General features: G+C 48.5%; 5 protein-coding genes across 5 annotated transcripts; 2 read left to right on the top strand and 3 right to left on the bottom strand.

Annotated features, from left to right (window-relative positions):
* Nucleotides 1-2,325: 2,325 nt before the first annotated feature.
* On the bottom strand, nt 2,326-4,322 carry EURHEDRAFT_410903 (uncharacterized protein). Its single transcript, XM_040781478.1, has 3 exons — nt 4,114-4,322; nt 3,525-3,947; nt 2,326-3,460 (listed from the first exon to the last, which is right to left on the bottom strand). Exons 1-3 carry the CDS (start codon nt 4,185-4,187, stop codon nt 2,518-2,520), a joined length of 1,440 nt encoding a protein of 479 aa, XP_040640067.1. The 5' UTR covers nt 4,188-4,322; the 3' UTR covers nt 2,326-2,517.
* A 537-nt stretch (nt 4,323-4,859) lies between these two features.
* On the top strand, nt 4,860-6,284 carry EURHEDRAFT_401465 (uncharacterized protein; the record flags this gene model as incomplete). The annotated part of the gene is made up of 4 exons (XM_040780086.1): nt 4,860-5,008; nt 5,071-5,133; nt 5,181-6,049; nt 6,106-6,284. 4 exons carry the CDS (start codon nt 4,860-4,862, stop codon nt 6,282-6,284), a joined length of 1,260 nt encoding a protein of 419 aa, XP_040640066.1.
* A 1,046-nt stretch (nt 6,285-7,330) lies between these two features.
* EURHEDRAFT_376324 (uncharacterized protein) lies at nt 7,331-9,490 on the top strand (the record flags this gene model as incomplete). Its single annotated transcript, XM_040778840.1, has 4 exons — nt 7,331-7,434; nt 7,492-7,932; nt 7,994-8,690; nt 8,750-9,490. 4 exons carry the CDS (start codon nt 7,331-7,333, stop codon nt 9,488-9,490), a joined length of 1,983 nt encoding a protein of 660 aa, XP_040640065.1.
* Nucleotides 9,491-10,013: 523 nt separating this feature from the next.
* Nucleotides 10,014-11,238, bottom strand: EURHEDRAFT_410901 (haloacid dehalogenase superfamily protein). The gene is made up of 3 exons (XM_040781477.1): nt 11,168-11,238; nt 10,934-11,093; nt 10,014-10,859 (listed from the first exon to the last, which is right to left on the bottom strand). The coding sequence occupies exons 1-3, from the start codon at nt 11,179-11,181 to the stop codon at nt 10,158-10,160; spliced, it is 876 nt and encodes a 291-aa protein (XP_040640064.1). The 5' UTR covers nt 11,182-11,238; the 3' UTR covers nt 10,014-10,157.
* Nucleotides 11,239-13,351: 2,113 nt separating this feature from the next.
* Nucleotides 13,352-21,221, bottom strand: EURHEDRAFT_453013 (putative cell morphogenesis protein (PAG1); the record flags this gene model as incomplete). Its single annotated transcript, XM_040784084.1, has 3 exons — nt 13,352-20,140; nt 20,205-20,435; nt 20,493-21,221. 3 exons carry the CDS (start codon nt 21,219-21,221, stop codon nt 13,352-13,354), a joined length of 7,749 nt encoding a protein of 2,582 aa, XP_040640063.1.
* Nucleotides 21,222-22,274: the final 1,053 nt, after the last annotated feature.

Here is a 22,274-nt window from a genome sequence, read left to right as displayed (position 1 = left end):
GTGAGCGCATTCAGCAGCTTGATATACAGGATGAAGCCCAGGTTGAAGAGCCTATATCTCGGCATCGCAAGCGAGCTCCACAACGCTGTAGTGGCTGTGGGACTATAGGACATACGATAAGAGGTTGTCCTAGTAAATAACTATTCATTTTTATTTTTTATATAGTCTAGTTTAATGGCGTTGGTGGTTGAAAAGCTTTAATATCCTTGTGGTTGCGGAGAAAATGGTCAGCTCGGTTGTATGGTCAGCTCGGCTGTGGATTACGTTAGATAGAGGTTCCTTATCGAACAATACCAACTGCTGCCTGATTGATGCCTCGCTGATATCAAATGGCGCAAGCAGCGTATTTACTCTGCTATTACTGCTTTTGAAACCGCACAATCGCTTAGTATACTCTATAAGGTAGTCAACGGTCTTATATAGGATCCTAGACAGCTCCCTTTTGCAAGAATCAGAGACCTCAACCATATACGCTCAATACGTACTTTCGACCCTGACTAAGCTGTGATTCCGACACTAACATCTGACGTACATAAACCATGACCATCAAAGACTCTCCGTTTGCTTCCCCATACAGCTTTTTGTTCGCTCTTCTATAGTCTCTCGTTTCAAATATCCACCATGTATTGCACGATCAGGGATGGGAACAAGGCCAAGCTAGTGAAGTCAAAAAACTCATCGTATCGATGACTTCAAATACTAGTAGAAGCGACTCCGCGAGATTCTGGATTCTTGGACCGCGTTGAGGTTGAAGGGTGCCAAGTATTCGAAACACTTACAGACGAACATTTCAACTGCCTCGGTATTGGACTGACTGACATTGATGTGGAGACGAGACGGACTTCTCCCTCGGTCACCCGATACTTCTTACCTGCTACGGACGATGCCTCAGGGTTTCGAGCAGTGCTACTGTCCCGATCGATGACTGTTTCACCAAGCACAGTAAAAGTAGAGCGAAAGGGTCTATTGTGATTATAGGTGGTCGAAATATCTTGCAGATGCTTTTGCTGGCCGTGCATATTAATCAAGAGCGTAACGGGTTTGTCTATCCCTGGGAGCAACGTAGGATCCCTTGACTTGATGGCTTTTTATGAATCGTTACGCTGACACAAGCACCTTCTTGTCTAGTCTCTATGGTTCTAGGAGAGGACAATTGTTCCACGTTGGCCACAGCCTCGATGTGAAAAGTGGAAACGAATAACGCGGCGGACGTCGTCCGCATCGTGCTGTTCTTACTATGCTGAATAGAAAAGTAGGCGAGCATCGACCGCCCATTGCTGAATTGATTGTACTTGTCACCTGGATCTTGCAGCAATATACTACCAGGATGTCGCGAAATTAAAAAAGACAGAGAAAGGGCAAGGCGATGCGATTGTACATGATCTTTCCAGTTTGATCTTGTGCCCATGGACTATTAATGGTTGTACAGTGTCCAACAAAATACTAGACCCTTGTCTATTATTTTATGCGGCCTGCTAAAGCGCGAGTCCTTTATGGCTATTTCGAGAACAATACAATGAGAGTCGTGACTACTAAAGCTCATAACTTCGATGTTCCAACCCATTGTGAGATGATGAATTCTCTCGCTCAATGGGCTTTCCCATGTCTACATTATTATATTGAAACGGTTGGGTCTCTCACTGCCATTGAGGAATGTAGCCAAGATGGATCGTAAGACGAGCAAGATGGAAAGCGAAAGACCCAATATATGTCGCAATGCTTTTCAAGGCTTTTAGCCACTATTTAATCACATTTACTCTTTATGTGAGACATTACATGGGGAAATAAATTTGACACTATTACTTCCATCACGCTTCAGGTAGTTACATAGAAAAAAGTCCCGTAATATAACCGCCGGGATGGAAATGTTCTTCGCCTCACACCACCAATACCTCATCACAATACAAGACACTGAACAACGACAATCCCCGTTCTTTTACCGCCACAGGCTCCAGCTTTCTCCCTCATGCCCATCTCCAACCAACATCAAGAGCCACAAAAGATACTCCTCAATCAACGTCGTTGATGGGAGAGCTGATTAAATGCTGATAGCTGATTGAGGTACCTTTTGAATTTCCTGGTTTATGTTATTATTGAGGGCCAAGGGGATGAAAGAGAATGCCTCTCATCGCCAGGGAGATATGAAAAGAAAAATTAGTCATTCAGTTTTCAGTCGATGTCTGATACAGTACAGCCGGTATAGCTGTGGGCTAAACCAGTCACTAAGCAAGATAATTATACGTTGCTGCTGTAACCTCAATACTTCAGTCGTATAGACGGTTGTGTGCTTCTATATGAACTACAATTCCATGGGTCTGGAAGCACAAAAAAAAAAAAAAAATAGAATTATCCAACCCGAGACGCCTATCCCCAACAAATTATCGATGGCATAACGTCAAACCCGTCCAAAATCGGGTTCGAGGTTTTGAAATAATATACACAAAAAGCACAGGACGTTAAGCCCCAAAGCACGCTCAGCCATGCACCTATCATGTCATTAAATTAATGAGTATCAATTCATACGTGGAGTCTCCCATCGCCCCCAGATGGTGGGCCCAACACGGTTTCCTGCACCTGTTCGGTGACTCCGCCCAGTCTGCTAGCGACACCAAGAATACCCATCTCGACATCTCCAAGCACTGCGGCGAGGTCGTTGAGAGCAGAGCTTGACGGCCCAACGGCGGAGTCGTCGCGGCTCCGGGATGCCACAAACTCGTGGACCTGGCGGTTCAGGGTGACTTCGACTCCATGGAGATGGTCTTCAATCTCCTTCGTGTGTCGCGTGTACCGGTCAAGGACAATGGCCATTTCGTCGGAACGCTGTGAGAAGTAATCGACCAGGTTGACAGGGACCCCATTGATAGAGTTAGCGGTAGCTGGGTCGCTCTCAACATCGTCGGGGAGCGCAAGCGTGTTCTTGCGCGTGGACCGGAGCGACTGCTTCTGGTCTGGAACAGACCACCACCCAGCATCTCCTGTAGACTGGTACTGCAAAGGCAACTTCAGGGTGTCAATGGCGCGGAATGCAACTTGAGCCTCCGCTGCGTCGCGAGACACCAAGCTGCGAAGATGATCGATATCAGTTGCGTCATTCTCGAGTGCCCTTTGCATGGTTTCGAGTTTCCCTTCAACGAATTCCACGTCATTCGGTATTGTGGAACCCTGGTTGGCAATGGTAGGGATCAGATTCCCAACCTCGTTGCACATATTAATCTGATTCAGGACAAACGTGTCAAAGCGCTCGAGCTCTTTCCGGATTTCATCAGCGCAGCTTTCGTATTTAGTAGTTGGGAGGAGGTTGCTGAGGTCCACCTTGACTCCAGGAACAATTGTCCCAGCTGCAGTAGATTGTTGCATTGGTTGTTGCGCCGTAGTACTCTGGTTTCCGAACAAGGACAGCGAAGGCTTCTGGGCCTGTTGTTGCTGTTGTGGCTGCTGAGTTGTAGTATTATTTCCTCCGCTATAAATTGAGAAATATTAGCCCATGATTGTTCCCATGATTTGCGACTTTCAATACTACTCACAAGAGTCCACTGCCGCCTGTCGCCACTGAGCCCCCAAGACCTCCACCGAAAGCAGGCTGGGACTGCGTCTGTGTCTGTGTCGCGGAGCCACCTCCTAGGTTTCCGAACAATCCTCCGCCACCAGTGCTAGGCTGGGCGGTGTTGTTCCCGGCCCCAGATGTCCCTGCAAACAACCCACCAGATTGAGGCTGCGATGTAGTCGCCGTAGAGCCCCCAAACAAGCCTCCGCCGGTGGCATTGCTCTGTTGTTGTCCTCCCCCTAATCCCGAAAACATATTCGAGCCCGAAGACTGTTGCTGTGTATTTCCGCCAAATAAACCGCTGGCAGGCTTAGGCGTGGTTGAACCGCCCAAATTTCCGAACAATCCTCCGGATGTGCTCGTTGTGCCGGGAGTACTTGTCGAAGTCGATTGGGCGTTGCCACTGTTAGAGATAAGGTGGTTGTTAGCCCTTGGCTGTTTGGCGGTGATCAAAACAAAAGCATTGTACTGGTTTCTGGCGCTATGCGGATGCCATGTGTGACACTGTCGTCTGGCGCAATACGACCCCAGAATATATGTGATTGGAGACAGGTCTGCATGATACTTACAATAGAGAGTTCGCGGAGCCGGTATTGACAGACAGGCCACCAGTTGAGGGCGCCGAAGGTTTGGCGGAGAACATAACTGTGGCTTTCTGGAGCTTGCAAAGCCACAGATTCCGGAGAATATGTGAGGAGTGGAATGCAAGGAAGGCCGCTTGTTTTTTCCCTACCCTTCTACCCTTTAAACGAAAATGGGTGCGTTGCTTGTAGCTGTTACTGGGCTCTTGTCGGTGATGCAGTCGAAAAACAAAAGTCGCAGATCGGAGATACGCGGAAAAATGATCCACCGAGTCCGAAGAGTCTAACTTCACAGCTTCACAATCGCCGAATTTGGTGAAGTTCTGTCGCCCGATTTTGCTGTTCTTTCGATTTCAAAAGGCGGCTGTGGATTTGGCACAGGATAATATATTCTTACTTGCTACTTTTGGAGCCGCTATATGCAATTTCTGTGCTCTATCAAAGAGTCCGTAGTCAGGGGGTTGTTGGTCTTTTGGATAGCTTCACTGCGGTTTCCTTTCACTACTTGGATTGAGTCCCTGTCACTAAGATTTGGACCCTGGCTTTATTCTTTCCATCTATGATATAGTGTAATCTCCAAATTCATGGTGCGCTAGCTATCCATAGGATACTTCATGCATTTTGGCTGCAAAGCTGTCCTTTCCATAACACTGTTTGATTGCTGTTGACAAAGGGCTTTTCATACAGCCTAGGGGATGATTCCTACGGGTGGGTCGTGCCAAACAAAGGACATAATGGCTGAAGAAGTGTCCGACTGGAAGCCCATCTGCGTGGCTTCGACGCAGGGCAATAACAGCCCCCGAAGTCTTGGGCCAAATGCAGGGAGGCCTGGCCATGGATATTCAGGTTACTCACCATCAAACTATTTCAAAGGCGCACAGTGGTTCGTTTTACATAGCTCCCCCGGTCTTACATGAACAGTTGGCTAACCTGTTCGCATTGTAGGTCGCCCGATGGCACGACTCTTATGACTGATTCAGCAGATCACCATATCAGAACATTCATTTTGTAAGTTGAGCTACCTTGCTCTATCAGATCTTGCTGACGGGAATCAGGCCACCAGACCTCTTGGATGAGAGAGCCTCACCACACGAATTGTCTTCGTATTCTACCTTTCCGTCAGCAGAGCCCACATATGCCACCGCCATATACCCCTACTACTCGCTTCAAGATCCGTCTACTACATTATTTCTCTCCTCAGTCCGAGATCACCCGATTAAACTCACGTCTGCTCTTGCTCCAACCACTATGGCAACTTATTCCCTAATTCATCCGACCACTGAGGCCTTCATTGCGCCGCACACCATAATATACCCTTCTATGCTTGGGGGCACGCATTTTCTCACGGGGTCAGACAGTCTTATTTGCTTGTTTGATATTTCCCGGCCAGGGAATGACGGCCCTGTCTCTTGGATGCCTACGATTCCTAGTAAACGAAAACAGATCGTGGGTGGAGGTATCGGTATGAAGGGTATTGTGTCAGCGATGGCAGTCAATCCAGTCGGAGATGGTATACTTGCCGCAGGTACCTTTACGAGACAGGTCGGCCTTTATGATTCCAATGGATCCGGACAACTTCTAGGCACTTTCAGCGTCGCCAAGACAGAGGCTAATCGCGAGATCGGTGGTCGAGGAGTCACGCAACTTCTCTGGAGCCCGTGTGGAAGGTATCTTTATGTTTCTGAGCGAAAAAGCGACGGAGTGCTGGTTTATGATATTCGTGTGACGGGGCAACTCCTTGGGTGGCTCCGAGGCCGCAAGGCATTCACGAACCAACGGATGAATATGGATGTCGTGCCGTCAGGTGACGGCGATTTCCATGAGATCTGGGCTGGGGCAACCGACGGGTTCATGAGGGTCTGGCGGAATCCCACCCATACGGCTGGTGGCAAAGATCCTGATTGGGAATGGAAGGTTCATAACGGTAAGTGCCTACCTTCATATTTTGCGAAATGGAAACAGCTTATTAATGTAGCACAGACTCTGTGACTAGTACTGTGCTCCATCCAATGGGAACTGTGGCAGCTACATGCTCGGGACAGAGACACTATCCGGACGATGCCAGTGATGATAAGAATAGCTCTTCTTCTACTGTGGAGATTGACAATACCTTGAAAGTCTGGTCAATGCCGTTTCTTGGAACTCAGTCAGATGGCTAGACTTTGTCGAAGTCAAGATCTGTGTGACTCGAGAGAATGCTGATTGACTAAGGCTCAGCCCTAAAGGTTTCATAATCTCGAGAACAGTCTATAAAGCCGGAATTTGCCTCGATTGTACGCTATGGAATACTCAGCGAGCGTAGGCTCACGTACCTATGGGTATTACCTTTGTTTAGGTAACTAATTCTAAACATCATATGCTCGACCTGCGGAAACGTGAGACATTTTCAACTTCTCTTTACGGTGCTTGGATTGATAGCATCGAATGACCATTTGACGCTACTTTTCCAAAGAGCTAATTAGGTTGGACGGGATTAACTTGGTTATGTTTATATTCAAATTGGTGGCCCCCTCCCATCTTCTGATGGAAGGCCCCAAGCAGGCTACGCCAGGTCATCCTTTACATATATTGAAGCGTGCTTGATGGAATAACCGGATACGAAGATGGAGTCGTCACAATTGTTGACTCGAGTGTCAACAATTGCCTCGAACCGCGGAGCTCAGATGGCACTGGAGAGGTTGGGGAAGCAATTCAATGATATCTACTCTGAAACAATATCTGGCGAAGAGCTGGTGTGGTTTGTGTCTTCACCTATGGAAACTACCGTGTGCTTAGTCGATGCAAACACTTCTCACACTGGGGTTCTGGCAACGACGTTTATGAAGTTTGCCTTTCCATCAGAATCTCAGGGTGAATGATTGTTGATATCGCGTCTATAAACGACGCGACTAGCGCGCCATTCACTACTATAAATACTCGCAGCCCTAGGCTATTTCTCTTCGACTTCTTCTTTTCTTTAAACGCGCTCTTCGCCACCTTTCTTTCTCAACTCTCTCCATCTTCCTCCACACCAACTTCAATTTTCCTTCACTCTTGCCAACCCCTACGAACCAACTTGACATTCACCAACTATTTTTCATCTCTCAACCAAACTTCGAATCAATATCTTTAGTCACCTTCTTCGTTCTTGGATCTTGTGCCTTTTCTTGTTTGTCTAAAGAATCTTTGTTGAGCGCTCTGGTCGCACGTTACGTGTTTTCTCATCATGTACAATTGCAACGAGCTTTTTGACGATATGGATACGAAGCTTCAGGGCCCTGTTAACAATGGTGGGGTCAATATAAACTGGGAGAATAATATGATGGACTCGTGAGTTGATAATTTCGTGGCTGTCGCTTGATTGTTTTTTCTAACAGAAAGAAATAGCCCCCAGAATGATACACACCTGGCTGTTGATGGCGGACGATCAGACGGCAGTGAAGGCAGCTTCGACGAAACAGACCATGACGGCTCGCCGGGCAGAACGCAGGTGATTCAGTCTGTGGAGGATGATATACACTCTGGCGTACCTTTTGGTGAGGGTTTGAAACGGCTGGAGGAGGAAGCAGCGCCACACCATCATCCTACCAATTACGCCACATCGTTCTCTAGCGGCAGTTCCAATCCTCCACGCGGATTGTTTACTCAAACCTCAGCGAGCTTGCCAGTCCACGAGGCAAACCAACGTTTTACAACTACACGGGATCACAGTGGCTATATTGCAGTTCATCCTTTCTATCCTCACTGTCCCGCATTCGCAGCTCATCCGCATGGCATGGGACATACCTATTCCAATGAGCGTCTGAATAATAATTCAGATAATACCAAGTATGCACCCTTGGTCAAACGATAGACTTATGATTTGACATTTATATTGACCATCTCACAGCTTTCTCGTCCCTGACAAATCGGAAACCTCACCAAACCCTCGCCCATCTTCTCATCCAACTAATGACGGAGATTCGATTTCCATTGGCTCCCGCAATGAAAGCCCCACTGGTTCTACCGGTCGTCGCAAGAAACCAACCGTCAAGACGAATTACGCATCCGCCACTCCTCCTGATATGAGTGCAAGACTGGCTGTGTCGACAAGCAGTGAATCCTCAACTGACGATGCCTCTGAGACTGACGAAGAAGATCTGCCCTACTTGACTTTCGTCGATCCGGTCGTTCCTGACTTTGTACCAAAAATGTCAGACCTTTTGAACGTGAAGTATAGCAACGCCGACCAGAACACGATTTTTGAAACTGCCGAAGCTGCTAATCGACTTATTGGTGCTGACCCCGCTCCTAAAGACAACACACTTCCTCGCACCCAAGCGCAGCGTAGGGCTTTCGTCAAGGCCGTGTTCAACGCGGTGAAAAGCACCGAGCATGCGGAGGACAATCCGGGTATGATTAGACCGTTCGCGGAAGGCAAATATTCAGACCGTCGGATTGAAGTTTTAGCTTGGAATATTTTGCATACTTGTGTCGTCCGCCATACAACGGGAGCTCTGTTGGCGCCGTTTGACGTGAAGAAAAAGGGGACCACCGAACTGTCCACTTTCGCTGACCGCATGGCAAAAGTTATTGAATGCCTTACGGTGAGACAGCCCGAAGCAACCCGTTTAATGGTACAAAAGACTGACTTGCATCTCTCAAGACCCAGAAAACGATCTGCAAGCATTTGCTCGACCCTTACTACCTATTCCAGTTTGTCGACGATCCGGTCGCATCTCAAAAGCGTGTCCTTGCGAACAAGAACCTCAATAAACGTAAAGGCGATATCATGAACGCTGGAAAGAAGATAATGAGTAAATCCAGCATCGTTGGCTCGCCACAGAGCAAAATCGACGATTCTTTCGCCAGCGAAACACCGTCGAGTTTCGGACCTCCCCATGACATGACTCCCTCCAGCACCCAGGACGTAAACGATTCAGAGCAGACCATCACCCCCGACGGAACCATAACCGAAAGCATGATGGCACGCAGTTTCAACTCTTCAGCTTCTCCTGCGGCTCGTCGCGCCTCGCTTAATCTGGGACCAGGTGGTACTATCACTCCTCACCACATACCACACAATGCTCAACAGTTGTCTCCGTCTCCTGCTCCCAAGAGTGGCGCTGCTGCAGCTCATATCCGCAGGTTCCATGAACGTCGCTTGTCCAACCTTGCTGCTCAGCGTCGGGCCCAGAACGCTCGTACTCCGAGTCACTCTCGCAACAATTCGATCGATGGTTCTCTGACTATGAGCTTCTATGCTCCAGAACAACACCATATTATAGCTGGAAGTACGTCTGGGAGGCTCAGATCTGAATCTACGAGTACGACTGCTAGCCACAAGCGTCGCGCGTCTGAAGTGGACGATGTCGAAGAAAATGAGTCTCCGAAAAAACGACGCTGAAGTGAGACAGCTTGATCTGGTCTTCACGAGTTATGACTTTCAATTTACGTTCTAATTTTTTGTCGATACCATTTGATCCCGATTTGGTTCAATTCTTCGCTATTGGTACTAGGCGCATTTATGCCGGCGTTTATGCTGGTACGGCTATCTTTGCATCATGCTACGCGATTTACGAATTTCCTTCAATATGGCTCACGAATCTTTTCATTTCTACCAAAAGCTCAGGAGGTTTTCTGTTCGTCACAGTTTGGGTGGAATCTTGTTCGCTTCTTGTCCACACACATAATGTTCTTGGTCGCTGTCTGACGGCCTTTGACACCGTTTAGACTAGACTATTCTTAAAAAGTATCTTCTCATCTCATTCTTCTTGTTCTATGGCTATTTGGGCTTATTTTGTTTCGTCTCGTCTTGTTTCTTGCTGATACATTGGAGGTGTTGATCTGGCTTAGCCCTACCGCGCCGTACTACCAAAAAAAAATATGTCGTTTGGTTGTTCCTATTTCCTATGTTCTATTGATGTTGTTGGGGAAATTGTTGTAATTTTAATAAACAAAAATCTAAATTTGTGTCTTTCTCTATTCTCTCAAAGAATCCTGCTTGGATATCTATGAGAATTAACTTATACGCAAAGAAATAAATTGTGCGCATGCACATAGGCGCGACCTATCTACTCTACCGGCTGAATCCCATACTTTCCATAATCAAAGTCCACCAAACTCCCCACCAACTCAGCCCACCCGTCCCCAATCGTCCCAATCTGTCCAACATCATCCAACCGCCCCTTCTTCAACGCATCCGCCTCCTTCTCCGCCTCCGTCTTTTCTTCCTCCTTATGCTCCCCCGTCGCCCCAGCCAAAACTTCCTCTTCACGCCCCTTATATGCCTCCAATAAACCCGGATGTGGACACCAAATAACCCGCATCCCAGCCCTCCGCCCAGCCTCAACACCAGGCACCGCGTCCTCAAACACAAGACACTCCTCGGGCTTAACCTCCTCCTCGCCCTTCACCCTCAACCCCGCATTAATCGTCTCCAGTGCAAGTAAATAGATATCGGGCAGCGGTTTACCCCGTCCCTTCGCAATCCGTGTATCATCGCCCAATACTTTCTGCGACGCAGGAAACACATCGAACAACTCCTGAAGATGCTCCGTCTTCATCTGGTAGTTCTTGCTATGTGAGGATGTTGCGAGGGCGAGATGTACCGGGTTCTCCGTGTCTTTCGTCGAGGATAGTCTGGCTAGAAGGGTTTCAACGCCGGGAAGGGGCGCGGATTCCGGGAAGAGTTTGGCTTGGAGAGTCGCTTGTTTCTTGAGGTATTCTTCGGGAGTTATGGGGAGTTTCGCCCAGTTGTGGAAGATTCGGCTTGCCTGTTGTTCAATCAATGTTAGCTTACTTCAATGCGATCTGTAATTTGTTGGCTGTGTATAGGTGGGTAGTGTACCTCCGGCTGCGGCCGGCCCTGCAATTGCGCCTTGATATTCCAGGGGAGTAATGGCTTTCCGTATTCCTGGAGGATCGTGTTCGTCACGATGGTGTATTTGTCCTCCGTGTCGAGGAGGAGGCCGTCCATGTCGAAGAGACATGCTCGTACGCGGGGGAAACTGGTGGGGTGTCAAATGGCTATCCTTCGGGATATATGGTGCCTGAGGGTAGATATTTATTTAGTATAACGCACCTAGGAGAGGTCATTGCTGATTAATGTATACTGTATCACTACGTGAGTAACTGAGGATTGTAGAAGGTGGTGTCGAAAACGAGCTGAATGACTGCATGATTGCGGGGGAGATACGGTTTTCCTGAAAGGGTATAGTGTCATGTTAATCTTGGCGTCCAGGGAAAGGCAGCCCTACACTGGCTAGACTTGCTACAGACAAAAAATAAAAGAGTAACATGTCTATTCCTCCTGAAACATTTGGGACTATGATACCGCTGGCCACTCGGAGTTGCTCGTATTCAGTATGTATTGTCGTAGGCAGACGATGAACTATCTTCGAAGCGGGCTTCCTTGTATCCGACATTGAATGCGGCAATGAGGGCTCTGGAGACGCCTATGAGAATTCGTCTCTTAAGAGGTCGCAATTTGGCTTGCCTTTGAAGAACGTAATCGGCTTGAGAGGGTACTTCGGAAGCCTTGTGTCTCCGATGGGCTCGCAGTTCCGTAAATCACTGGCTGCTGTCATAATGAAGTGAGCCATACAGTTAGATCAAGGCGTTGACCCTAAGATAGTTATGAAGTTGGGGGAAGAACATACAGCTACTCTTCCTATCAACTACAGCAACAAATAACGCCGACGCCAATTAGATGGCCATGACTGGAGACTCAAAAACAGCGTGTCGACCATTATGGCGATAGCTGGCTGAAGGATCTTTCTTCTAGCATCAAGAGATAGCAATTTAAGGGGAAATAGCAATTTCGGGAGGTATTTTATATAGAGTATGGTCGCCTGCAATACGGAGAAGGCGGTTAATGGCTATTCTTCGAGGTCGATGAAGAAACATTCTCTCGCGGTTTTCTCAACGCCAAAGACACAAAGTACACCTTGGTCTTCCTTCAGTACTATTGAACGACTCCTACTTATAAAATGATGTTTTATGAGCACGCCGCTGCGCAGGGCGCATTTAGCGATGCGCTAATCTAAGCTCTGACGCCGATGGGTCTCGGACAGGTCTTGCAGCCATATGCGGGTGCGATCATCAGGGGCGACGAAAAGGACAACAAAAAAGAAGATAACACATGGAGTCCATTACGGCCACTGCGCAGTCATTATCGCAACTAGCCCACAGTGGTACTCGAAGTCGCCGTCTCCGAATCTCAACCGAAGCTTCAATCGGATGTTCGCTTCTGGTTATGGCAAGCCAAGGCAAAGTCAACATCGTCTTTTACACTGACAGTTGACCGCCAGAACCCCATAATTTTTTGAGAGATGGGAGTCGGTGAGCGACCGCAAGTATCATACTCAGCAAGTCATGGTATACCAAAGTGCAAACAACCTTATATACACAGCCGGCGACCACCCTACCATCGATTTCCCAAGATTATTTCTTTGGCGATACTAGCTGTCCCAAAGAGGCAGATATCCCATTCCCCCAGGGTGTTCTCGAGGGCTTCGCGATTCCAGTTTGACTCGCTCAGAAGTTTGATGTCTGAGACATCGCTTAGCTTTGTCTCAATCCTAACATCATATTTAACAATCCCGACTATCCAAAGGTCACCGGCGGGCCAGTGACTCAAGTGACTATACAAAGGTCAGACTGATTACGCATCTAGATCAGAGAAGTCATGTTCGAACTGTACCTCTCCACTGGCACATCCGCTAGAAAAGACATCCATTAGGGCAGGCTCCCGGCTGGGTGAAAAGAAGCCCTAAGCGGAGAAGTCTTTGTTATTGGATAGTGGACGGTGGCAAAAAGATAATTTGACCCCCTTCAGAATATCGGCCCACCAAAGTCAATCCGGCCCCCGATCTCTGGGTTGTCCAAGAGGGCATCCTGGCAATGGCACATTAGTCTGGCATGGTGGCAATGATCAGCTTGGACGGCCGTGCGATAAAAACTTAAACCATTGCTGATCCGGTACAACCCTCTATCGGTTCATCCATACCTGGCTTGACAAGACATAAGGGTAACATGTCTATTTCTTGTAGAGACAAAACTACTGTACACTAGCTATCTCAAAAGATAATGGCAACATTGCACAGATAGCCGTAGAAAAAAAAGGAAAGGGTATGTCATGTAAAATGAAATGTGGCTAAATGCACACAGATGATACGATAAACGAAATCCAATAAAAGCGCCTGATACTACACCGCGAAAATGCCAAAGATTACATACGAAATTGCAAAAAAAAAAAAAAAAACGATCATTGTCCCGGCGATGTCGGATTGCTCGGCAGATACTCAGCCGGTACCTTGGGTACACGTGGAGACCCGATGGTCTGCGCCATAGCACGTTGCTGCGCGCGGATCATTTCGCGCTGACGCTCTTTTTCGCGGTTTGTCGCGGCGCCACCTGTAAGTCGTCTCATTCCGCTTCGGATCATGGACTCGAGAGAATGTGATCCATCTGTCACGCTCCGCGTTGGCGGCCCTATGGGATGCGAGATTGCTGGTTTGTTGATTGTCAGGCGTTCGTCCATGTCAGACATACTCTCTTCAGGCTCGTCATCAGAGAAGAAAGCTGATTCGTTGAAACCAACAGAAGGAGTTGGATTCTGTGGGTTGGATGTTGGCGAGAACAGATTATTCACTGGGGATGTGATCGAACGAGTATGCGAGACTGGATATGATACTTGAATAGGCGCGAGGGGTGGGGTATTTGTCACATTGCTGCTGTCGATGCGCAGGTTAGGCGGTCTAGACTCGGCCAGGCCATTATGGAATGACGACGATGAGGCAGTTCGCGCGAGAGACTTGCGAAGAATTGGTGCTGTCTGTTGATCGTAGCGATTTTCGCAGGTATCCACGTAACTACCGGAGAACCCTGACAACATGGTGTCTGAAGCAGGTGTCATTGACGAATTAATCGTTTCTGTCTCCTCAAAGAAATCGTCAAGACTATCCAGTTTCGATACAATGTCTCCCATATTGCCATCCATCTGCGTGTCAATCGACTTCATCGTGTCGGCCCGCATAGGGAAGAACGAGTCATTGTATCCGTCCGTGTGGAACTCCACCTCCGTAGGAGCAGTTTCTTGCGCCTCCATAAGGTCAACCTCTGCACAGGTGTAAAACACAGCGTGGACGTTGTGTCGCGTGATGCTTGACTGTGTGGCAGGCATCGGGATCGACCACCCGGTAGGCTCGGGTATACCGTACAAACTCTGGATCCGCTCGTATTCCTTGCGAATTGCCCGTGATGATGAAGACGACGCCATACTCATCCGAAGATGATGCCGCTCCATAGGATTGCCTGAAACAGTCATAATATGATCCATGACTTGCAAAGCTCGAGGACAGAGATCCGTTTGCAGGAGACGTAAGAGAGGCGAGATCAGATCAGGTCCGTGACAAGTAACCTCTCCCCTTCTCATATCAATATCCGGTATCAACACACAGAGAATCTTCATAATTTTGATCCGGAACCAGTCGGTCGTGTTGGTCAACAAGCCCATGAGGAATATTAGACTGTAAACGTCCTGTCGCGGGAAATAATACGACCGGATCTCCGAGATAATGTGGTTCAGGAAGTCGCCCTCTGCCTTATACTGCCCATTAGCAAATCCTAGAAGGGAGGCTGCCAGTCGCGGACAGTTCTCGCTTTCCGCAACGCGAGCCAACATGGTAGCACGAGCAAGAGTCTTCGGGTCGTCAACTTCCGAATCAAATTGGTAGAGAAAATGGGCGAGGTTGGCCAGGATAGTAAACAATAAACGAGACCCGTCGCCAATAAGTTGGTTGTTGGGAAGTCCACTTAATCGATGCAGAATATCCAATGCCCGACTGAAAGACTCCGAAGACTTCAACCCCTTGTAGACCAGATTCTGAAGGCCATCAAAGCCACCTTCCCATCGGGGCGGCTGTCCCTCGATAAGCTGTGTTACTACAGCCGGGTCGCTCATGTCGACATTGTCCATGAATTTCTCGAGCATGCCAACGCTCTCAATGAACTCCGTCTCGTGAATCGTGTTCAAACATGCGCAAGTAGTCCAGAAAAGCTGGGGATACCGCAACAAATCAGCGGGTGACAGAGAACTGATGATAATCTTAAGCGTTGTAAGTATCTCCATGGAGAATGTCTGGTAGTCAGCTTCTTCATCGGCAATCGTGTTGGAAAGTCGAGCAAGCATATCCGCAAGCATCCTAGAGTCCAGCGACGTGGAAATACAGCGGAAAATCTGGAACGATCGACAAGCAAGATGGCGGACAGGGCAGGATGCCGCCCAATTCAATGCCTCCTTTGCCCAGAGATCATTGACGCCTTCGTAAGCAAGGTTGAAAAAATCGACGACTTGACGGGTTACCGTAGACATTGACAATGGTACTCGGCTCGCCTCATCGATATCCTCCTTGTCACTGTTGTCCTCGTAGTCCCAGACAACCTTCGCATCACTCTTGCGGATAGACTCCACGAAATCTTCGACGACCTGACGTGTTTCCACAGGCCCATCATCCTCAACTTTCGCAGCCACCAACTCATGAATCAGATGCACCAACATTTCTCGAGCCTGCTCTTGCACAGTGACCGTGTAATGATCCCACAGGATAAGGACAACGTGAAGCAACTTGACAACGTCTTCCAATACCAGAGTAACTGGAGCAACCATCAAATCGACCAGGAAAATAAGGGCGACCTGACCAAGTGACAGGCCTGCCTGCTTGTTGCCAACTGGCAACACGGCGCCCAAATCCGCGACGTACGGCAAGCTCTTAGTATCTGGAGGAGCCGGGGTGATCTCCTTCCTTTCCTGCACCATGTTCTTGGGGACGACCTGCATCAGGAAGAACTCGATCACCTTTGATCCAGCGAGTGTCCCAGATAGGAATACAACAACTTGTTTGGCATATTCAACAAAATTCTGCTCCTTACGTTCCAGGCAGAGGTTGATGATGAAGTCGAGTACCAGCTGCACATTTCCACCATGAGGACCGGTAGCCAGAGCCTGCCAGAGGGCTTGTACCTCGTTCGGTAATATAGTGCTGGATCGGATGGTTATCTCAAACAAATTTGCGAGCAACATATACGACTTGGCTGTCGGGCCACCGTTGGGATCAACCTGGAGTTCCATTGTTTGCACCCACGGCAGAATCGCAGCGACCATATTCCGCTGGCTGTCGGGCCGAATATTTCTGAAGTGCAATGCAAACTCAGAAAAGAGAGTGAAAGCCAAGTCTGAGTGCTGCCTTGCCAGTCTCTTCGACGTCTCAAACTGGGCGAGTTTGTAGACAGCCGTGGTCTTGTCAGAAATGCTGATGTCGAAATCTTGGAGTCGGGAACTCTTCTGCTGACGTTCTTCTAGAATCCGAAGGAGCTTAGCAGACTTCATTCTTATCTCGCGCTTCTGATTGCCGAGAGTAACGAGCACAGCACCGAGGATTCTCCAGAAGTTGAAATGATAATCGGTATTCTCTATGAGCACCTCAGTGACTACTTCAAAATAGCTCTCCAGTGCTTTCGGGCGCTCTGTAACGTAGCACATCTCAATAGACCGTTCGAGCAGGTACGAATGCTCTTTGTTATGGATGATGAGATTCTTGAGTGCCCGCCTGCCAATTGCGTGCCACTTATCGCTGATGGTGTTGAAAATGATATCAATCCATGACAGCATACGTCCAACGTCAAACTGAAGTACCACACCACTTTCTGTAGTGATACTAATCGAACCTGCGCAAAGCGACGCCATGGCACTCAGAGCAGCCGCCCGTAGGTTCTTTTTCTCAATTTCCATGGCAGCAGCAGTGTTACGCAGTTCGCCCTCATGATGGGCGAACTTTCGCATGTGCTCCTCCCTTTGGGAGATCTGGGGCTGGTTGGGTGAATATCCACACCAATCCTCCATCAGCGAAAAGGCAGACTTCCGTGACTCGAACGGAATCCAGCGAGAAGATTCTTCTATTCGGTTGATAGCCTCGAAGAGCTCTTCCATCAATCCACAGTAGTGGAACCGTAGCCGTTGGAACTCCCAGTCGTTCTGGACTTCTGAGTCGCTTAGGAATATGCGCAGGTCCTTGGTATAGGTGACGAGGTTATTGACAATCCAGTCATCATTGTACACCTCAGGCTCACGAAGGAAGTGAGAGGTCAGCTTGTACACATGCGTGACTTCCGTTCGTAGTCTATCTGTTTTTCTGCTGCGTCGGGGACTGCTTGGAGACCGGTAATGTACGCCGATTCTCATCTTGGCTTCTTCATTGCAAGTCGTCACGGCGTATTGCAATGATTCGAGCAAGGTGCGGTAAAGGTTCTTGTTGATCGACCCCAGGGCTCCCACAATAGCACTCCGGATAGAATCACGTTCAGCCGACAGTAAGGGGATGACGAAAGCAAACAGACTCCGGGCTGAGCTGATCTTATCCTGCGATTGCTGCTGGCCCTTGGACGATTTGCGGGCATGCTGAGCATTTGCCAATTGACTCTGCGACTGCGCACCAACGCTATTCAAAGTGGTGCAAGCCATAGCCAGATACAGCTTCCATTGTTCGATTAGAATTTCAGCTGTCATGCTGTTCCGACCAAATGTTCGAGCTTGTGTGACGTCCACGGGGCCATAGTAAGGAGGTCGAGGGTTCTCAGCAAGCGCAGTGATCGTCTTATGCATTTGTACCAGCCTTGCGCAGACTATCTCTCTGCCCAGAGTTACCGCAAAGGGACATGTCTCGAAACTGATACGAACAATGTTTGGAAATACCTTGGACCAGAGAGTCGAATCATACGACACCTCGCTGCTGCACAATTCGATAAGAGTATTTTGAGATGCACTCTTTCGCTTACCCTTTTGAATGCGACTCCTTTCGGCGATCGTGAGTTGTTCGTCATTGACATCGAAGATATGCTGCGAGTCTGCCTCGAGAATTCTAATGATTCTTGTGTTCTCTTTGCCCAAGGCGCTGTCAAATTCCGTGATTAATCGAAGCACTGTAATGGCAAACGCTCGGACTCTTCGTGATTGTGAACACAAGAAAAACAAACCGTGAGATTCGATTTCTTCGACATGTGCAAGGACGGTAGAAAGGTCCAGCTGCAAAGCCCGGCTTCCAGTACTCGACTTATCCCCTATATCTGTCCCAGCGCCCTTGGTCTTCTGTTTGATTTCCTCAATCCAGATCCCCAAAAGCTCAACATAGAGCCTTAGAGTAGATTCAATGTGTCCCGGTCCCAACATTCCTTCGTCTGACATTGTAGAGTATCTAGCATCAAAATTGAAGATGAACCTAGCAAATCCAATGGTAACTTGCTGCGCATGCGACTGCCGCGCGATAGCCTTGAGCGATTCGGCAGATGACGTCGCGATGTTTGTTTGAACGTGGGCGGTTCCGGTACACAACAGGTTGATCAACGAATTGAAAGGAATATGGTCAGACAGACAACGAGGAAGTGCCTGAACAGCAACGTGCATCAGATCATAGAAGCCCTGCTTTTGATCTCCTGTGTTTATATGGTCCTCACGCCGCGAGAAACCAAACGCCTCCGAAATGGGTGTCTTCGGGGTGGACCCGCCAAACTTCTCATCCAATACAGCCTGTCCGCCAAAGGTATTGTCACACAAGAGAGTTATTTTGCCCAATATCTCACAAAAACGAACGTAGAACCCCCTAATATTATCGCTCAATTTGGAGGTATTGACAGGACGCACGGGTGTTTGGTCCTCAGGAGTCTCTGTAGCACCTAGCACACGTGGATCAGCAAGGACTTGGGGCCGGTGCAGAGGAGCTGAAGTAGCTGAGATATCAGTGAAGGGGTTAGGGATCGATCCCGTGGGGAAAGGAGGACACAGTTGGTCACAATTCTCTAGGTCCGTCACAATCACAATGAAGGAACGAATCCCAATAACCATTTTCTCTGGTTCCATCTGCTCGATCTTCAATTCCTTATTAGACAGGAAGATATCTGAGTTAATCAAAGGAAAGATGACGTTTCGAATGCAGACGTCAGGATGCTTAAACCCAATCATGCGGATCAATTGGATTAGAGGTTCAGCAACGGCTGGTTCGGTGGTCAAGTATGTCCTCTTTCCTGGGGGAAGGGCTATCTTGGCAACTTCTTCGATTTTCCGAAGAGTGGTTGGAGGAGGATCCGTGTGGCGGAAGAAGTACGTCCAGAGTAGACGACACATGGCTTGTAGGGCGGGTCCCCTAGTAGGGCGATCCTTCAGTCGCGCGGGAAGACTCATGATGACCGGAAGCCATTGTGACGAAAAGGTCTCTTTGGACGAGACGCAAAGAAGCAGCACGTGTAAAGGAAAAGAGGCGGCCCAATGACGGGGTTTAGTGAGCATTTGCGACAGTCGAGATTGGACGAGCTCCAGAAACTCTTTCCATTTAGGTAGGGTTAGGTCACAACCTGGATTTGCAGCCACAGGTAAAAGCAACTTCTCAAAGATATAGCAATAGGCCTGCTTGATGCGCTGCCCATGAGCGTTGCCAAACAGACGTGCCAGAGATCGCATAAATTCACATGATTTCGGCCATGTATCTGATTGTGTTCTGATTTTCAGACGTCTCATTCCCAGGATAAGGAGCTCGACTCTTGCTTCCCCCTCTTTGGATGGACCTCGAAGGGTCTCCTCTTTCTGAAGCCGGTCCAACTCTGACAGGAAGCGAGTCGAGACGCTCGAGAAGTTGCTTTCACTCATGATGCCGAGCAGCTGACCATATATTCTCCAGTTCGCCATTCGAAGAGGGGAGGCTGAGATCTGGTCCGGATCCACAGTCTTAAGTTGACCAAACACGATATCCTCCAAACGGTCAGCCATGTCGAGCGTTATTGAGGCAAGGTTACTCTGGTTGAAAATCTCAATCAAGACCCGGCACACGAGGTAAACCGACACCGTGGCGCGTCGCTCAGCCAAGTGGACATCTTCTTGTCTTGATAAAAGGGTACTAGGAGGGGCAGACGGGTCGGTAGTAGCAGCTTGTGCTTGTTCGGCAGCCATCTGGAGAGGTTCAGTATTTCGTCGGAGCAGTGCAGCGGGCTCTGGGGGTGAGGGCTTTGGCTAGTGGTACATGGGTGTATTAGATTTGGGGGTCATGGTTTTGTTTGACTTCTTCATTGCATACCTGATGTGCTACGTGCTTGGCCGTGATCGCTGCATCCCCTTTGGCCTTTCGCCAAAACATAATAGTATCAATCAGAGGTTTTGGCTTTTGTCGTGAGATATGCCCGAGTGCTGAGATCAATTGATCAAAGGTCGGATCTGCCCCGGGGCCGCATACTTCTTCAACCGGGGCTTCCAACTCCCGTATTTTCAATATAGCCTGGTTTATTTTGTTGTCCGCCTGGCCGACAAACTGTTCACCATTAGCAAAGCCCACGCATTTTTTCCACGGGAGGGAAGTATATCTCACCGAGTTGAAAAGATGGTGCAAGGCATATTCGCCCACCGTCCTCAATTCAATGTAATGCCTCGAATGCGAACGACTATGGGAACGGTCCTGCCATGTTCTCCCGTTTGAATTCATCCTTCTATGCACATGACTTGCCGGACTGCTATTGACAATGCTCGGAATACCTTGATCCTCCGATGATCCCTGCATTCCATGACTCGAGCCGTGGGCTACAGGGCTCTGGTAGGTTGACTGCATATCGGGTTGTTCCAGACGTCCGAATGACGGGAGTTCGAGTTCATGTGTGCCAGCGCCACTGCCAATACCACCACCACGGTTCAGCGATGCGATCAATTCGGGACTCAGAGGACTATTTGAGGTCGACGAGGCGGCAAAGCTCGGGTTGCGGGAGTGTTGGATTCCATGAACGATCGACGTCTGGCGGTGATGGCCGTAGGAGGAATTGGATGGGCGTCGTTCTAATCCTTCATCATATCCTAACTTGGGGCGTGAGGGTCCAGAAGTCTCGGGGCTCTTGGAATGGGATTGACCGCGGCGGTTGTTTTTAGGTTGTAAAGACGAAGTATTCAAGGCGGAAGGATCCAACGCTCTCCCTCTAGTAGTAGTAGCAGAAGAGGCTTCCCGACTATGCACCGCAGATGTCGGAGTGCTCCTTGAAACAAAACGATCCGGTGGAGATGCGAGGCTATGGTGCGACACAGGGCTCGAATCATCGGGTATGAGGGGCATCGGAGTGGTGGATTGGACGGGGCCAGTCTTGATAAAAGGATGAGAAGCCACTAGAGAGCCATTGCGGAAGCATGCGAGTCAGTGGTAGCCTTTTTATTTTATTTTATTTTATTTATTTTTCCTTATGTGTCTGGCGGGTGATGTGCAGGCGCGTATTGCATGAACGCCGAGAAGGATGGTGGTGGAGGGGAGATAAATTAGAAGGCTGAACAGAGCTTCTCTCAAGCCACTTACTTTTGAATAAGATTATTAAGGGGTCTGCAGCGTCGATTCTTTCGGTTTTTGGCACTCTTGAAGCAGTATTATCTCGACAACGCTCAGCTCACTGCCCGAGGCTCATGCTTGTTGGGGTCGACTTGAAGGACACGATCCAGTCGCACATTGTCGCTCAATAGTCGATGGCAGATAGCATGAAGGAGAGACTCATGATGCTGGGTAGGGAATGTATCAGATTATAATTGTATGAAGAATGCAAGAACCCCCTGGAAAGAGACGATGATGAAGGAGGCTGGTTGTTATTCTTGAAGGGCGACCGGAAGAGAGGCGGAGAAGAAGTCGAAGCACGGGGATCATCCAGTTCAGGAGAGGTCAGGGAGAGGCATTTTGTATTGATCTTGAGGATGATATCTCCAGAGTAGAGGTATCTTCACTTTTTTTTGGATGTGTCTTGGTATTTCTTTGATTAGTATGATCCATTCATCTACGGAATATTCTATAGCTACCAGGAGTATTGGATCTCTCCTGTCTACGGAGTAGACAATAATTCAAGCAATCACACAACATTTCAGGGACATACAAAGCTCGAAACTAACTATAAGCCCAGATATATCCTCCGTTTTCCAGAAACATGTGGGGTGCGTTTTTAGTCTCCCCAACTTTGTTCAACGCTCACGTGCTGCAGTATGTGCAAGTATTTTATACCCCTGCTATGGATTTCGACAAAGTCAATTATGCTGTTGAGCAGATTTCAAGCAGTATGAGTAATTTGGCGAGCGCATAGTTTACCCAGGCTGAGTCCAATATGGAGTTCACTTCATACTCCGTACATGGGCA

Source organism: Aspergillus ruber (assembly GCF_000600275.1).
Source record: "Aspergillus ruber CBS 135680 unplaced genomic scaffold scaffold00008, whole genome shotgun sequence".
Taxonomy (NCBI): Eukaryota; Fungi; Ascomycota; class Eurotiomycetes; order Eurotiales; family Aspergillaceae; genus Aspergillus; species Aspergillus ruber.
The sequence above is the reverse complement of the archived record's forward strand: the minus strand, read 5'-3'. Positions and strand labels throughout refer to the sequence as shown.

Excerpts from the sequence above, each read along its gene's own strand:
- EURHEDRAFT_410903 (XM_040781478.1), bottom strand. The coding sequence starts at position 4,187 with ATGTTCTCCGCCAAACCTTCGGCGCCCTCAACTGGTGGCCTGTCTGTC. Across the intron at positions 3,948-4,113 it reads GGCTCCGCGAACTCTCTATT|TGGCAACGCCCAATCGACTT; the intron begins GTAAGTATCATG and ends TATCTCTAACAG. Across the intron at positions 3,461-3,524 it reads ACAGGCGGCAGTGGACTCTT|CGGAGGAAATAATACTACAA; the intron begins GTGAGTAGTATT and ends CTCAATTTATAG.
- EURHEDRAFT_410901 (XM_040781477.1), bottom strand. Across the intron at positions 10,860-10,933 it reads AGGGCCGGCCGCAGCCGGAG|GCAAGCCGAATCTTCCACAA; the intron begins GTACACTACCCA and ends ATTGAACAACAG.